This window comes from Aegilops tauschii, chromosome 5, assembly GCF_002575655.3.
Source record: "Aegilops tauschii subsp. strangulata cultivar AL8/78 chromosome 5, Aet v6.0, whole genome shotgun sequence".
Taxonomy (NCBI): Eukaryota; Viridiplantae; Streptophyta; class Magnoliopsida; order Poales; family Poaceae; genus Aegilops; species Aegilops tauschii.
In genome coordinates, this window is record NC_053039.3 from 568692249 (window position 1) to 568710281 (window position 18033).

The window sequence follows — 18033 nt, forward strand, 5'->3', positions numbered from 1 at the left end:
CATAGACCTTGTATTGTAGCCCCGACGAGAGCAACAAACTCGCCCAGGCCCCACCTGTCGGACTCCCCGCACAGAGCCTACCAAAAGCCGATCGCAAACCACATCAGCTCTAACTTCTCCCCTCTCAGTTGAAACGCTCTCCTCCACCCACCACCAACCATGTCGGTGCAACCGCCACAGGCAACAACATTGCACATGTGTGTGGGTTGTAGTGGCGCTTTTCCCCTAGTTTTCTTGGCATGGTAAGCATGGGATGGAGACGATGAAGCTTGAACGAAATTGGAACATGATGAATTGACTGGGTTGTTGGTGACAATTTTGATTGATGATTGATTTGTTACATTTTTTGATTGATGATTGCTTTGTATTTTATGACAGTGGGTCCGTTGTGAGACACGTGAGTACATCCTAAGAAAGGAAGGAAATGTGATTGAATCGGCACTTGACAAATTCGATGGGGTTGCCGTCGGTAAAAGAAAATGCAAAATCATGGGAAAATCTTTCGATCTGTGGGGCTAGGAGGAAGGGGGCGACGTACAAACTCCCTTAGAGATATTCTTTTTCAAAATGGCAGGATTCCAGCATTCATTAAAGGGAAAGAGTTGCCCTGTTAATTAAAAGAGAATATTTTATTTCTCTTCACCCAAGCTCCCACCACTAGTAGAAAAAGGGCCTTTAGTCCCGGTTCATAAGGGCCTTTAGTCCCGCTTCTGGAACCGGGACTAAAGGGTCATTACTAAAGCCTCCCCTTTAGTCCCGGTTCTTACACGAACCGGGACTAAAGGCCCTCCACGTGGCCGCTGCCTGGAGGTCCACCTTTAGTCCCGGTTGGTAACACAAACCGGTACTAAAGTAAATTTTATGATTTTTTTTTGAATTACTAAAGCCTCCCCTTTAGTCCCGGTTCTTACACGAACCGGGACTAAAGGCCCTCCACGTGGCCGCTGCCTGGAGGTCCACCTTTAGTCCCGGTTGGTAACACGAACCGGTACTAAAGGAAATTTTATGATTTTTTTTTGAATTTTTTTTTTGATTTTCAATTTCTGAATTATTTTAACCTCTAATCTCTAATCACCCCTCATCACTGCTTAATTTAACCTCTAATCTCTAATCACCCCTCACCATTCCAAATCATCTAACTTCCCGGACGGTCACCCATCCTCTCACTACTCCAGCCTGAGCACGCTTAACTTCCGGGTTCTATTCTCCCTCGTTTCCAAGTCTGCACTTGTTGTTTTCCTGACAATAGTAAGATGTCAATCCTATTAACCCTCAGGAATTTAGCTTGAGCATGAAGTCACACATTTCACTGTTTGGGTTTGAAACTATTGTTCTAAAAAACAATTATTATTTAGTAACACTAATATTTCTTGAATAAGTAGTTTGACTATAGTTTGACCAGATTTGACCAAAATTCAAAAAAACTGAAATAATTATTTCGTAACACTAATATTTCTTGAATAATTAGTTTGACCACAGTTTGACCATAATTTGACCAGATTTGACCAAAATTCAAAAAAACCAAAATAATTATCTAGTAACACTAATATTCTTGAATAATTATTTAGTAACACTAATACTTCTTGAATAAGTAGTTTGACCATAGTTTGACCAGATTTAACAAAAAAAACTGAAATTTTAGCATAACTTTTTTTTTCTTTTAGAATTTGAGGATTCTAAAAATTTGCAAACAAGCCGTAGGCAGTCAAAATCGGATGCGGATTTTCGTGCTGAACATTTTGATATACGTTTTTTTCTGACATCGTATGCAAAAGTTATAGCTGTTTTACATGTTCCCTACACTTTTTGCAAAACATGTCCAAATTTAAGTTTTTAAATTTTCCTAACTAGTACATGTAGTAACATAACTACATCTGGAAGGATTTTAATTCTTGAAGTTTTTATCATTTTCTTTTGCTTTTTACAAAACTGAAAAGGCGATCCACAGGGGGTAGAGTTTGAAAATGGGACCTTTAGTACCCACGAACCGGTACTAATGCCTCAAAGACCTTTAGTCCCGGTTCGAGCCACCAACCGGTACTAATGGGCATTGCACCCTTTAGTCCCGGTTCGTGGCACCAACCCGGGACTAAAGGTCCCATTTGAACCGGGACTAATGCCTGTACAGTGCCCTAGCCGCTCGAACCGGGACTAATGCTCATATTAGTCCCGGTTCGTAATGCAACTGGGATTAATGCTCTTTTCTGGCCGAACCAAATCCTTGTTTTCTACTAGTGCACACCGCCTTAGTCGCACATCATCCCGCACTGGTGCCGACAAGACCACCAACAACCACCGCCATCAAAAGTGCACATCGAAGAAGAAGCGCCGACAACCACCACCACCTTGCGGAGACCACTGGCGGCCAATCTCTAACACGAGGCGCCAAATCCATCAATGGTCGTTCGGACATAGCGTGAGCCGCTATGCCCTGACGAGCACCATAATGACACTTTACAAAGGAGGACCGCCCAACATTAAGAACCACCATTGTTCCGAGCTGCAACTAAGCATCAGATGCGTCGACGCTGCCTACACATGCCACCACGCCTACTGGAGACCAGATCTATTGTAGCGTAGCTGGAGGCGCCCTTGCTTGAATCTCGGGCGTCCGAGCAGCGTCCCAGCACCACCAGGGGAGCCCTCACCATGCCAGATCACACAAACACGCACCTGTTGCACCCCTCGCGGCCGAATCGCCGCCCGTTGCATCGCACAGGGCTGCCCGAGCCCCTCCACCACGCGCCATGCCATGCAGCGTGGATACTTCTGGTCAGATCCTCACCGAGGGCCTCTACCCCGATGCCGCTCGAAGCCACTCCCAGCCATGCCCGCCCATGCATCATGCGTCGTCAGATCTGAGCCGCACGTGCCGCAACCCCTGCCCGCCCCAGGTAAGGATGGCAATGGATAGGGCATGGTGCCGATACAATAATCGCATACCCATACACATGTTGGTTAAATATCCATGCCCATGCTCATACTCTATGGTATACATGCCTGATGGATACCCATCAGGAAGATCAACGTAACATCGAAGGATGGTGGCGTAATTGAAAGTTTCATGTGTTGTAGAGGCATCGACCACTAGGAGATTTCTGTTGTTGCGGAATTTATTATTGGGAGGATGGGGGTGGGGCACGGAGCTTACATACAAAGACTCGATAGTTTTAGGGCTTATAACACATGTTACCCATCAGTAATATAATTAGGTAGGGTCTGGGTATACTCATGGGCACAAAATCATACCCATCACATACACACGACTAGTTGAGTATGGTTCGGTCACTGCGTACTCTACCCATGTGGGTCGGGTATGCTCATGGGTAAAATTGTCATCATTAGCTCCAGGCCCTCTAGCCTACGTCGTATGTGGCTGAAAAATGTCGTCAAAATCTGAAAATTTTAACACAGCCCACATAGAGCCCATGCCCCACGCCTGTTGGACTGTTAGCGACCAACCGTACACTCTTCACGGGCTGGGCCATTGGTTGCGCCTATTGGGCCTGGGCTGATGGGAAGCAACAGAAGGCAGCAACTACATATACAAGCGGACGGGCTACGAACGACGGGGCTTGGATCAGGACGGCTTCGGCCTCCTCTGCTTCTGTCTCTTCTTCCTCTCGTGTTCCTCTCCTCCTCTGTACTAGCTAAACCTTGGTGAATCCATGGCTTGTAGTTCAAGTCCTTGAGCAATTGATCTCTGTACTAGTGTGTTGCTAACAATTGGTATCAGAGCCAATTCCCACCACCCTTCTTCAATTTCACCACTCAGCCTCAATTCCATGGATTGGAAGGCACGACTGGTGAGCTCCATCGAGGCGGCCGTGGAGGCGGCTGTGGAGACGGCCGTCAATCGCGCGGTACAGACGGCCGTCAAGGAGACGCGTGCCTACACTGATGGCTCGAGGCAACGCATTGGCGAGAAGATCAAAGAGAGACGCCATGCTCGAGCGGTGGGCATCCACAACGTCGTCGCCACCGCTTCCGACATGCCTGCTGCGACCACCTCCGAGGCCTCCTTCAACTGCGGCGCCACTCTACAGCTCGGCAAAGAGCCGGGCGTGGCCGCGTCCAACAGCATGGACCTTGCGGCCACGTTGCCCAGAAGGTGTTTGACACAGTGCCCAAGCCACGCCGTCACCGTGCCGGTGTCAACGGCCGCTTCCGCCGTAACAACAGCTCCGTCCATCCTCACCGCCAGCGTCGACCCCAAGCGCTACTGCTTCGGCCTCGAGCTAACGACCACGACCTCGACTCCGACCTCTACACTGGATGTCTCGGGCACATGCTCAACAGCGGCGAACTCCCTCACTCACGGCGCCATCTCCACCACCATAATTCTAGCGCCAGAGGCAACGGCGGTGATGGCCATGGACATCTCCATGCCGACCCCCGCGTCCGCATCAGGCGACATCAACTTCCCTGCATCACCAACTTCGGGTACTTATGATGTCTGCATCGTGCTCCCAGCCTCTAAAGTCCTGGGCGTCGACCCGATCACCAGCGGAGAAGACCCCGTGGACATGTTCCGGGCTTCGGGGAGTGCAGCCTTGATCTTGTCTCAGGAGGACTCGCCAGCTCTGTTGTATGAGCCACTGAAAGTTTTTGAGCGAGACATGTTACCGCCCACCACCTGTTCGACTGAGTGCTCAAGAAGCAACCTGGACGCACCATCTCTTGCGTTCTCGACTACTCATATCACAGCAACAAGGTTGTTGCCAGCAGCAGCATCGTTTCTCGATTCGGAGCTCATGGTGCAAGCTTGGATGTCACCAACAGCCTGCTCCTCCGTCTCGGTGCGTGAGGACGACATCAACAGCAACGACACATACACCATGGAGGTGCCCATGACCAAGGATGACATGTTCCTGACCAATCCAGTAGTGCCAGCAGTCTCACATGTCCACCCCCTGAAATTGTTCGTTGACCGTCAGCTTCAGGCACACAATCACTCTCAGTTGCAGCAAGGACCAACATCAGTTTCACCATTGGATGGTATGGCAATTGATTCTATCTTGTCTTTTCTTCCTTGTAGTCCTGATGGTTGCTTGCATGGAAACAAAACCCAATTGCTCATTGGCAGCTATGTTGCTAGTACTGATTCACCATGGAACCCTGGACAACAAGCATCCATGTCCTTGTTGGGTGTTGGAGTGACAAAAATTTCATCGAACGACACTGTCAAGGACAACCAAAAACCCTTTTTCAGATGGGAAATTGCCTGGTTGTTCTACTTGGAATATCCTGATATTGGTATTGACAAGGTCAAGCCACAATTGTGTCCAGCAAGCAGAGAAAGTTTTGGATTAAACCCACTGGAATCAACACAAGCCAGTACTCATGTATTTTGCCCCAGCAGGAAGAAAGTTGTACAGTTGGTCAGACGACAGTTGTCGATTCCTGAGTCTGATGCTAGCATATTGTTACTCGAAGGACTACCTCTATTTTCTATTCACTTGACAGTGGGGTCATCTGGTGCTGGATCAGCCTGTTTATGCAATGGGATTATTACCATCGCATTCTGGACACACTTCAAACCGGGCATACTTACTCCATTGCATTACAAGGATTTGAGCTTCTGGCGATATATAAGTGTGGACCAGATGATGCAGAAAACTGGGCATGTTATTCAGTCTGGTCTGGAGCATATCCAATGGAAGATTGCATGGTCGCTTAACTTGAAAAACTTAAATGTTGTCAACCAGTCCGAGCAAACAATTCTTGCCGCAACATACCCTAAGTTGTATTTTCCGTGGCACCCAGGCGATTACCTGGTACAACATATCCTCTTGCTGGAGGTCAGCTGCCTAAACTGCAAAAGGCTCATTGTTGATGCTGCTACACAATATGATTTTGAATGTTTTGCTTGGGAATTTACATGGTCACTTCACTCAGTGTGTTGTGCTGGCATGGCAAATACTGTACCATTTCAGTTCTCTGTTTCTATTGCCATGAGGAGCTTCCGGAGCCTCGAGTTTTGTCAAGGGAAGTTGTCATGGGATCCAGGCATCGGGGCCCTTCTCTATTTCTTCGGATTTTATGCTCAAACTGAAGTAACAGGAAGGAGGAATCTTATAGCTCCAGCTTTCTACTCAGACAATGTCTGTGTCGACCGCCCCTACTACCTCGACGCATTTTCTGACCAAGTGAACATCAGCGACGAGTATTTCCTTGAGCAAGTCGGCGTTGTATGCTCCCTCAATCTCGCCAAGTTCCGCCTCAACTACGGCACCCACTACGACCTCGGCGAAGTCTTGAAGCATCAAGCACCATGGGATCTAGGAGGTTCGACATGGCATCGGCTTGAGGTCAAGCCGAATTTCAAGGAAGGGGGAATGTTAGCGACCAACCGTACACTCTTCACGGGCTGGGCCATTGGTTGCGCCTATTGGGCCTGGGCTGATGGGAAGCAACAGAAGGCAGCAACTACACATACAAGCGAACGGGCTACGAACGACGGGGCTTGGATCAGGACGGCTTCGTCCTCCTCTGCTTCTGTCTCTTCTTCCTCTCGTGTTCCTCTCCTCCTCTGTACTAGCTAAACCTTGGTGAATCCATGGCTTGTAGTTCAAGTCCTTGAGCAATTGATCTCTGTACTAGTGTGTTGCTAACAATTGGTATCAGAGCCAATTCCCACCACCCTTCTTCAATTTCACCACTCAGCCTCAATTCCATGGATTGGAAGGCACGACTGGTGAGCTCCATCGAGGCGACCGTGGAGGCGGCTGTGGAGACGGCCGTCAATCGCGCGGTACAGACGGCCGTCAAGGAGACGCGTGCCTACACCGATGGCTCGAGGCAACGCATCGGCGAGAAGATCAAAGAGAGACGCCATGCTCGAGCGGTGGGCATCCACAACGTCGTCGCCACCGCTTCCGACATGCCTGCTGCGACCACCTCCGAGGCCTCCTTCAACTACGGCGCCACTCTACAGCTCGGCAAAGAGCCGGGCGTGGCCGCGTCCAACAGCATGGACCTTGCGGCCACGTTGCCCAGAAGGTGTTCGACATAGTGCCTAAGACACGCCGTCACCGTGCCGGTGTCAACGGCCGCTTCCGCCATAACAACAGCTCCGTCCAACCTCACCGCCAGCGTCGACCCCGAGCGCTACTGCTTCGGCCTCGAGCTAACGACCACGACCTCGACTCCGACCTCTACACTGGATGTCTCGGGCACATGCTCAACAACGGCGAACTCCCTCACTCACGGCGCCATCTCCACCACCATAATTCCAGCGTCGGAGGCAACGGCGGTGATGGCCATGGACATCTCCATGCCGACCCCCGCGTCCGCATCAGGCGACATCAACTTCCCTGCATCACCAACTTCGGGTACTTATGATGTCTGCATCGTGCTCCCAGCCTCTAAAGTCCTGGGCGTCGACCCGATCACCAGCGGAGAAGACCCCGTGGACATGTTCCGGGCTTCGGGGAGTGCAGCCTTGATCTTGTCTCAGGAGGACTCGCCAGCTCTGTTGTATGAGCCACTGATAGTTTTTGAGCGAGACATGTTACCGCCCACCACCTGTTCGACTGAGTGCTCAAGAAGCAATCTGGACGCACCATCTCTTGCGTTCTCGACTACTCATATCACAGCAACAAGGTTGTTGCTAGCAGCAGCATCGTTTCTCGATTCGGAGCTCATGGTGCAAGCTTGGATGTCACCAACAGCCTGCTCCTCCGTCTCGGTGCGTGAGGACGACATCAATAGCAACGACACATACACCATGGAGGTGCCCATGACCAAGGATGACATGTTCCTGACCAATCCAGTAGTGCCAGCAGTCTCACATGTCCACCCCCTGAAATTGTTCGTTGACCGTCAGCTTCAGGCGCACAATCACTCTCAGTTGCAGCAAGGACCAACATCAGTTTCATCATTGGATGGTATGGCAATTGATTCTATCTTGTCTTTTCTTCCTTGTAGTCCTGATGGTTGCTTGCATGGAAACAAAACCAATTGCTCATTGGCAGCTATGTTGCTAGTACTGATTCACCATGGAACCCTGGACAACAAGCATCCATGTCCTTGTTGGGTGTTGGAGTGACAAAAATTTCATCGAACGACACTGTCAAGGACAACCAAAAACCCTTTTTCAGATGGGAAATTGCCTGGTTGTTCTACTTGGAATATCCTGATATTGGTATTGACAAGGTCAAGCCACAATTGTGTCCAGCAAGCAGAGAAAGTTTTGGATTAAACCCACTGGAATCAACACAAGCCAGTACTCATGTATTTTGCCCCAGCAGGAAGAAAGTTGTACAGTTGGTCAGACGACAGTTGTCGATTCCTGAGTCTGATGCTAGCATATTGTTACTCGAAGGACTACCTCTATTTTCTATTCACTTGACAGTGGGGTCATCTGGTGCTGGATCAGCCTGTTTATGCAATGGGATTATTACCATCGCGTTCTGGACACACTTCAAACCGGGCATGCTTACTCCATTGCATTACAAGGATTTGAGCTTCTGGCGATATATAAGTGTGGACCAGATGATGCAGAAAACTGGGCATGTTATTCAGTCTGGTCTGGAGCATATCCAATGAAAGATTGCATGGTTGCTTAACTTGAAAAACATAACTGTTGTCAACCAGTCCGAGCAAACAATTCTTGCCGCAACATACCCTAAGTTGTATTTTCCGTGGCACCCAGGCGATGACCTGGTACAACATATCCTCTTGCTGGAGGTCAGCTGCCTAAACTGCAAAAGGCTCATTGTTGATGCTGCTGCACAATATGATTTTGAATGTTTTGCTTGGGAATTTACATGGTCACTTCACTCAGTGTGTTGTGCTGGCATGGCAAATACTGTACCATTTCAGTTCTCTGTTTCTATTGCCATGAGGATCTTCGGGAGCCTCGAGTTTTGTCAAGGGAAGTTGTCATGGGATCCAGGCATCGGGGCCCTTCTCTATTTCTTCGGATTTTATGCTCAAACTGAAGTAACAAGAAGGAGGAATCTTATAGCTCCAGCTTTCTACTCAGACAGTGTCTGTGTCGACCGCCCCTACTACCTCGACGCATTTTCTGACCAAGTGAACATCAGCTACGAGTATTTCCTTGAGCAAGTCGGCGTTGTATGCTCCCTCAATCTCGCCAAGTTCCGCCTCAACTACGGCACCCACTACGACCTCGGCGAAGTCTTGAAGCATCAAGCACCATGGGATCTAGGAGGTTCGACATGGCATCGGCTTGAGGTCAAGCCGAATTTCAAGGAAGGGGGAATGTTAGCGACCAACCGTACACTCTTCACGGGCTGGGCCATTGGTTGCGCCTATTGGGCCTGGGCTGATGGGAAGCAACAGAAGGCAGCAACTACATATACAAGCGAACGGGCTACGAACGACGGGGCTTGGATCAGGACGGCTTCGGCCTCCTCTGCTTCTGTCTTTTCTTCCTCTCGTGTTCCTCTCCTCCTCTGTACTAGCTAAACCTTGGTGAATCCATGGCTTGTAGTTCAAGTCCTTGAGCAATTGATCTCAGTACTAGTGTGTTGCTAACATGGACACCCCAGAAGCAGAGCCCACACCAGCTCAAACTTTTCCCCCATCCGATTGAAACCCTCGCTCCACCCACCACCAACCATGCCGCCGCCGCCGCCGCCGCCGCCGACGCGGCCTGCACCGGCGCTGCCGGACGAGCTTCTAGAGGAGATCTTCCTCCGCCTCCCTCCGGACGAGCCGGAGCACCTCGTGCGCGCCTCCCTCGCCTGCAAGCTCTGGCTCGGGCTCCTCTCCGGCGCTCGCTTCCGCGGCCTCTACCGCGAGTTCCATGGAGCTCCCCCCATGCTGGGATTCCTCTACAACTGGTTCTTTTGCAGCGGCCCCAAGGAGGATGACCCCGTGGCAAACTTCGTCTCCACCACCAAATTCGGTGCGCTCGTTCCCGACAGCGATGGCTGGGACCGTCAGTACACTCCGTGGGACTGCCGCCATGGCCGAGTCCTCCTCGGGGACTACACTGGGCTCATCGTTTGGAACCCCATGACAGGTCGCCGGATGAATCTGGAACCGCCCGTCGGCTATGTTGGTGCTGCGGTGTTCTGCGCTGTGACGGGCTGTGACCACCGTGCGTGTCATGAGGGGCCCTTCCGGGTCGTCGTCATCGGCCTGGACATGAATGAGGATGATGGCGATTGTGTTGCACACGCGTGCGTGTCCTCGCCGGTGACGCCCGAGTGGAGCAGGGCGTGCTCTGATTCTCATTTTGATGGGAGGGGCAGGGCGAGCTCTGATTCTCGTTTTGATGGCTGGAGCAAGCAGTGCTCTGGTCTTTATCTTCTCGCAGGCGATCCAAAAATCGATGCACTGCCTCCTGTCCTCGTTGATGACGCACTTCACTTCAGGCTTACAGATGACGATGAGCGTGTAGGAATTCTCAAGTACGACTTTAGCTCTAATTGCTTATCAATGATTGATGTGCCGCTTACGAGGTTGGCCATTGTCTGGCCCGCTATCCTCATGGCATTGGAGGATGGCAGCTTGGGGTTAGCACACTTGGACGGGTTAACCCTCTATCTATGGTCAAGACAGATAGATTCCAACGGAGTTGCGTCATGGACTCAGCATAAAGTCATCGATCTAAAGGAACTTCTCCCCATTCAAAATCCCAAGAAAAGAATTAGTGTTATTGGATCTGTCGAGGGCCATGATATCATTTTCGTGAACATAGATCTTGGCATCTACGAGATTGATTTGAAGACACTACGGTGGAAGAAGCTATGGAAGAGAGAAAAATTCCGTTCTTTGATTCCATACATGAGCTTCTACAATCGACAAGGTATATCTATATGTCCTTTTCTTTTCTGATGATTTAGAATAGTTCTTAAATAGTTAATATACCAGTTGGTGGAACAATTTAAAACATTGAATGATTAGTCAAACTTTGAGTGCTCTGTACACTCGAATGTTACATCTAATTATGCTTATGCCTACCTATGAGTGCAATTTTATATAGTAGCATATCAACTACTTTTTGGAATCACGCTTATAAATCCATGTTTGCAGAAAGGGTGAGGCCCTGCAAGGCATTGACAACAGATGATTGAATATGCTTAAGGGCAGGAGGCAACATGAGAAATGTTTATTTGAAGGCGACATGGGTCTTGCGATCAGTGTCAGTATTCGGAAGCCGTTTTAATGCAGTGGTGATTATTTTCTCATAGTTTTGTTGGATTTTGTATGCAAGCTCGAGGTTTTCCGCACGTTAACGGTGTGTGTAAGCAGGCTAATGAGTTATCTCGTAATGAACCTCCAATTTCTTGCAGCATCAGTTATGTTCTTAGTTTTTTAATTGGCTTGAAAATGTACCACGGACACTAGCTTTGTCTTGCCATTGTAAAAACTCTACAGTCTGCTCTCATAGCTTTGAGCCAAAACAGAGAACATTGATGATGCTTTAGAGCTGGTGATTTCTGTCGCCAAGAGATGATGATGGTTTCCTCATAATGGCTCACTGGTATGCCTTAATTAATTTTGTGAATTTGATTAGTGCTGGAGGTCAAGTGCTGATGTTACTGAAGAGTAAAGAGTATAGCATGCAGTTACTTTTTTATCCAGCAAGCAATGTTACTGAAGAGTATAGCATGTAAACTGAAATATTGAGCTGTAAGTTGAGGTAACTGACAGTATGGCAGGATCTGAGTTGCATGAAGATCTTATAGAGGTTTTACTGCTACAGTGCCTCCACAAATCTGTTAGGTATTAGGTTGCTATTTGTTGCATATTTTTGGTCTGCAGTGGAGATAATAGTAGACTGCAATGTCCTTGTAGTGAGATGAAGATGTATATGTTTTGTCACATACTGCTAGGCTACAGTGTTCATTGTAACTGTTTTGGTTTATTATATTCCAGACTGGTTCACAGATTTTCCTTATTTCTTAGACAAGATCTTTCACTCAAAAGCATCAACACACATTTCTATGTGCATTCTTGACCTATATTTATGGAAGAGCTCTGTTCCAAATGCCTGATGGCTAATTAACTTTGTTCATTTCATGGGCAAAATGAATTCCCTTCTGAGTTGGCTGTATTTTTTTTTTGCATGTCATGTATAGCTCGGATCTATATGACCCTCTCTTCTCTCTTTTCTGTTTTCTTCATATTATGTGGCCATTGTTCTTCCGCAGTCTCTTGTTCCCCATATCAAATTGTGTGACTTGATGGGATATGTGTTGTTAGGTAATTGTAATGGTTTGTCAAGAATTCAGAGGCTACTTTATAATCGACAGAGGGGAGGGACACCAGCATTTAAAAAATCAAAATAATAGAAAAAAGTGTTATGGGATTTTTGAAAAAATGTAGAAAATAAATCTATTATGTTTTTATAAAAGCCCATTGCTTTTTCTAAAGTGTTGTGCATTTTAATTCTTTTTGTTTTCAATTTCCATTTTTATTTTTCCATTTTGTAAGAAATTATCATTGTCAAATCTGTTTATGTGGCATAAACATTAGAAATCTTTGATGGGCGATGGGGGTGGGGGTGGGTGGGAGGGGGCAGACCGAGAATAAATTAGGGTTTCGCCGCCTAATATATAGTGCGGACTACTAGGGCTTAATAGGTCGGCGGTTTTTTTGAGACGACTCTGCCCAGAGAATATTGTAAAATATTGCCTCAGATTGCTAGATATGCGAAATGTTTGTTGAATTGTCAACATCTCAAACGTCCGGGATCGTTGAAAACCCCTCATCGAGGATATGACTAACTAGAGACAATTTTGAAAAACCATTGGTTGCTAAAGAAATATGGTTTTATAGTAATTATATAAAGTGTGTTCAGGAATACTTCGACTATGAGCTCTACTGACTCCAAGAAGGAGTGGGCCCAAATTCCAAGGAATAAAATTTTAGGATTGGAGGATCCTCGCGTAATAACCGAAATATGCCACCACCAAAGATATCGGTTTACATCGAGGTAGACAAACACAAACAAAACAAAAGCGCATCGCCTACACATATCCCTTGTAGCCGAAACCCTAGCCATGATCCAGCCATCGGTCACTCCTTGGGGCACCGCAACCTCGCATAGCCCTGAAGCCAAGCTCCTCGTCCAACCACCGTGATAAGCTCATCCTCCTTCCTAACTTGTGCAACCCTAATGCCAAGCTCCTCCTCCCACCGTTATGATGAGCTTGTCGTGTCGTTGACCTCAGGCCAACGAAGCCTCTGTCCGACACCTACAACTCTCACTACATCCTCTCCAAGGACCGCCTGCCCACATGCTCGCCATCCATTTTCATGAGATTTTTATGGTCATGGCATGAATATTAACATAACCTTATATTTCTGGAATAGGGACAATGTGATGAAACTTTACTACATGCAAATGTTTCTTCAAAATGGGAAACACTATTTGTGGTCCCTGCCTATTGTTGGAGTCTAACTTTGTCCTCTCAACTTTATAGCGGTTGGATATTCATTGCGCAGGTGTCAAACCCATATAGCACTCCACGAAAAACAACTTTCACACTAAAATGCAATGGAATCTGGAAGAATAAGAAACAATTTTAAATAATTTTTTGGAAAAATTAGCTCAATTCTCAAGAATTTGAGGAAAACAAATTTTATAACTAGGCAGACTAAATTTCCAAGGAGTAAAATTTAAACCAGGGTTTTACATGGAACTAGGGAAACATTTGAAGGAACTAGGGAAACACAAAACATGAATGGATGTTATAAAAATAGAACATTTAAAGAAACAATTGTTTGGATGCGGAGTTTCTGCTCCCGAGCTCATCTGCACCCATGCTCAGAAAAATAAGCAAAACAAATACTAGAAAAATTCAAAAAAATCCAAATTGTTTTTGTGTGGTAGATAATTTGATGCGTGAGGTCCGTTCAAAATTTCAACTCATTTAGACATCTGAGCAGCTCTCAGCAAAAAAGACAAATTCAAGGTCTGTAAAAAGGTTTACTGTTCACGCACTGTTCTGAGCCGATTTGTCTTTTTTGCCGAGGGCTGCTCAGATGTCCAAATGAGTTGAAATTTGAAGCGGACCTCACGCATCAAATTATCTACCACACAATTGTTTTTGGAGTTTTTTGAATTCTTCTAGTATTTGTTTTGAATTTTTTCCTGAGCGGGAGCAGATGAGCCTGGGCACCGAGTTGGATTTCCGCAATTTTGTTTTCCTATTTTTTGGGGGAAATTGTGAGGTTTTCCTTTCTGTATTTCCTTGAGAGAAACCGTGGGGTTTGCCTTTTTCTATTATAATCTTTTTGTTGATCACTGGAAGACATCAAATGAAATCAAAATGCTATCGCCATAGCGGCACATTTTGAAAAGAAATCGTAGTAGTGAATTTACCATGACTCTCTCATGCCTTGGCAAATGATTTTAGGTTGCAAGCAGGGTTTTTTTTAGAATAAGTTTTTGAGGCATAGATTACCAGCCTACCACGACGTATGTGCCTGGAAGCCCAAAGCCCAAATAGAGGCCGATCCGGGGAAGCCCCACTCCACTCCAGCCGCAGCAGCTAAAAAATTTCCCCACCCGAAACCCTCGCCGCCTCCACCCACCCACCCACCATCACCATCACCATGCCGCCGACGACCCCCGTTCCATCTCTGCCGGAAGAGCTCCTCGAGGAGGTCTTCCTCCACCTCCCGCCGGACGAGCCCGAGCACCTCGTGCGCGCCTCCCTCGCCAGCAAGCTCTGGCTCGGCCTCCTCACCGGCGCTCGCTTCCGCGGCCGCTACCGCGATTTCCATGGTGCTCCCCCCATGCTCGGCTTCCTATATACCCTGCCCTTCTTATGTTCCAGTCCGCTGTCGACAGACCCCCGCCCACACTTCGTCTCCACCACGAAATTCGCCGCACGCATTCCCGACGACCTCCGGGAGTACGATGCGCAGGACTGCCGCCATGGCCGCGTTCTCCTCAGGTATAAGATGCTCTTCATTTGGAACCCCATGACGGGCTGCTCCACAGAGCTGCCCCCGTCCACAGAATACATGGAGGCCGAAAGCAGTGGGGCTGCGGTGCTCTGCGCCGTCACCGGCTGTGACCACCGCGCGTGTCATGAGGGCCCCTTCTGGGTCGTCTTTGTCTACCTGGACCAGGATGAGGGCGAGGGTGTTTGTGTTGCATCCGCAGCCGTGCTCTTGTCTGATTCCAGCAAGCGGTCCAATGGCAAATGGTGTGAGCCGTGCTCTCGTCTTGATCTTGTGGATGATGCATTCATTGAGGCAAGACCCCCAGTCCTCATCCAAGACGCACTTCACTTCATGCTTAGGCACTATGAGGATTATCGTCGTGTAGGAATTCTCAAGTATGACCTGAACTCTAACTGCTTATCACTAATTGATGCGCCATTGGAGGGGCCTGTCATTGACGATGCCGCTGTACTCATGGCGATGGAGGATGACAGCTTGGGACTTGCACATGTCGAAAGGTTAACCCTCAATCTGTGGTCAAGGCAGATAGGTTCTCACAGAGTTGCCTCATGGACTCAGCGTGCAATCGTCGATCTAGGGAACCTTCTCCCCATTCAAAATCCAAAGGAAGATCTTGAACTGCTTGGAACTGTGGAGGGCAGTGATACTGTGTTTGTGACCACGGACATGGGCATCTATGAGATTAATCTCAACTCACTACGATGGAAGAAGCTGTGGAAGACAGACAAGTTCTGTGCTTTGATTCCCTACATGAGTTTCTACAACCGCTGAGGTATATATATCTATATCTGTATAGTTTTTTTTTTTTCCTTCTGATTTGGGAATAAAGCTTAAAGTATGAAATATAATCTAGTGGAACATACAAGTCACTAGATGTCTAATCAGATTGGAAGTTATATCTGAAATGCATCCTAACAAACTTTCAGTGGTATGTAACAATAGAAGGTTACAACTAATTGTGCTTATTTAATTGGCAATTTATATAGTATTATGTCATCTCCCTTTTGGAATCACACTGAAAAGTCTAAGTTTGCAGATTTTTTGCGGCGCATTGACAACATATGGTTGAGTGTGTTTAAGCCAGGAGGCGACTCTCATCATCAGAAAAGATGACCAACTTGGAGGCAACAGTGGTCTTTTGATTAATTATATGCCATTATTTAGTAGCTGTTTCGGTGCAGTGGTTCTTGTTTTATCATATTGTTGTTGGCTTTTGTCAGTAAGCTTGACAGTTCCCCGTGTCGTCTTATGCCATTATTTAGTAGCTGGTTTGGTGCAGCGTAAGCGAGTGATTGGATTATGTTTGTAATGAACCTCCAATTTCTTGCAGCATCAGCTATGTGGCTTCTTGTAATTTGCTCAAAAATGCATCTGCAGACAATATCTTAGTGTTTCCATTTAAAAACCTGTACAGTTTGCTCTCCCAGCTTTGATCCAATATCTGAATTCTCATCTTCAAAAAGAGGTGATGAGACATGTCTTGAGCTAGTGGTTCTGATTTTATTGCATTTATTTTAGCAATCAATGTTATTATGTTAGTGAAATCTTGAGCTATAAGTTGAGGGAACTGACTGACTGAGAAGATGCGATCTGCATGACTGTATGAAGACCTCAAAGAGGTTTTGCTTCAGTAGCTTCATAAAACTGTCAGCTATTTGTTCATTGTTTCTTGCATATTTTTGCCAAAGGTGCATATAATACTAGACTGCAATATTAGTGAGATGAAGATGTTTATATGTTTGGCCATAGAGTGCAAGGCTATAGTTATCGACTGATCATTGCAATTGCTTTTGTTTATCATACTTTCTAGAATGGCTCGTAGATTTTTATTATTTCTTAGACAAGATCTTTTACTCAAAGGCATCAACACACATTTCTCTATGTTTTTTCTGTACCTACATAAAAAATCTGCATGTCTTGGAAAAACATGGATTTACATGACCTCGTCTCTCTTCAAGTCCGGACTGTTCCTCTGCTAGGTTACTGAGTTGGCGCCCCCCCATTATTCTTCATCAGACAACACACACTTAATAGAAAAACGAGGTATCTTCTTGGAAAACTTCTCTACTCATGACTTTGTTTCATATTTTCTTCATATGTGGGTGTTCGTGGTAGGTGGTTTGTATTCTTACAGCAGGATATATATTTGTATATTTTTTGGTTTTGTTTTCTATGAAAATGGAACCGGAGGTGGGGCCCCTGCTCATCAGTTTTTTGGGGGGATATTATTATTTTCGCATTGCTGGAGAGTTGCTTGTTATGCTGGTTGAGTATGTTGAAGAGAAGGATGCCACACTAGTCAACTGGAGAGATGGTCATGATTGATCCCACCTTCATCGTGGCTATCCCCTATCGTGGCACATACTTGCACATACTATGCTGGCACATACTATCATTAAGATATTATAATGAAGTAAAGCCCGACTTTCCTGGTTTCTAGGGATTTGATACCCCACCCTTCATGAGATGAACAATTAATAACAATCCCACAAAGGTCAGCAGTCAATTGGCGGAAAGGATGAGACATTTTGCCGGAATTCATTCTTCGCGCCAAAAGTTTATTAAACCCCTGTGGGGGGGTTTAATCATTCATTTTCTCCTCCAAGTTTGTATGCTATTGGAGAATCAAAAACTGGAGGATTTCATGGATTACGGTTTATCATGACTGCTTTGGATTATTGCGCATTAAGATTCTGTCTACAGAATTCTGCTGTTAATTGCCTCTTCTGTATACTTTATAGTGGATATATAGCAGTTCACTGGGGCAATCCAAGGATATCTATGAGATAATATCTTAAAGTTTGAGGATCATTACAAATTTTAAGATTCACAATTAGGCTTTCCTGCAGTTAGAAATAACAAGAAGATTTTTCATGACTTTATAATCTATGCAGGGGACACATTTCAGAACAATAGGAAAATGTCACGACTTTGTTTCAGGCACAAAATACAGTTAGAACATAGTGTACACGTCAGAAAAAGAAAGGCAGAGCTTTCTTTATAACCTCGCCGATAGAATTTCTAACATTATGCATGTGGCATCTTGGCAAGATATGTCATCCTGGAAGCATGAAAGTTTTCTATTTAGTTTGTTTATTTCTGCTGCCACCTATTTTATCAAAATATTTGCATTTT

At 46.5% G+C, this 18033-nt stretch overlaps 2 protein-coding genes across 4 annotated transcripts; both read left to right on the top strand.

Moving 5' to 3' along the window:
• The first annotated feature begins 8868 nt into the window (after positions 1–8868).
• Positions 8869–11913, top strand: LOC109770517 (uncharacterized). 2 transcript variants are annotated; one of them, XM_020329221.4, is made up of 2 exons: positions 8869–10783; positions 11011–11913. In XM_020329221.4, the coding sequence occupies exons 1-2, from the start codon at positions 9589–9591 to the stop codon at positions 11049–11051; spliced, it is 1236 nt and encodes a 411-aa protein (XP_020184810.1). In that variant the 5' UTR covers positions 8869–9588; the 3' UTR covers positions 11052–11913. The 2 variants fall into 2 exon arrangements, with proteins under 2 accessions (XP_020184810.1, XP_040247205.1); XM_040391271.3 differs by having other exon boundaries at positions 11015–11913.
• Positions 11914–14113: 2200 nt separating this feature from the next.
• Positions 14114–16303, top strand: LOC109770518 (uncharacterized). 2 transcript variants are annotated; one of them, XM_045229374.2, is made up of 2 exons: positions 14114–15395; positions 15476–15560. In XM_045229374.2, the coding sequence occupies exons 1-2, from the start codon at positions 14542–14544 to the stop codon at positions 15513–15515; spliced, it is 894 nt and encodes a 297-aa protein (XP_045085309.1). In that variant the 5' UTR covers positions 14114–14541; the 3' UTR covers positions 15516–15560. The 2 variants fall into 2 exon arrangements, with proteins under 2 accessions (XP_045085309.1, XP_020184811.1); XM_020329222.3 differs by adding an exon at positions 15935–16303 and having other exon boundaries at positions 14461–15670.
• Positions 16304–18033: the final 1730 nt, after the last annotated feature.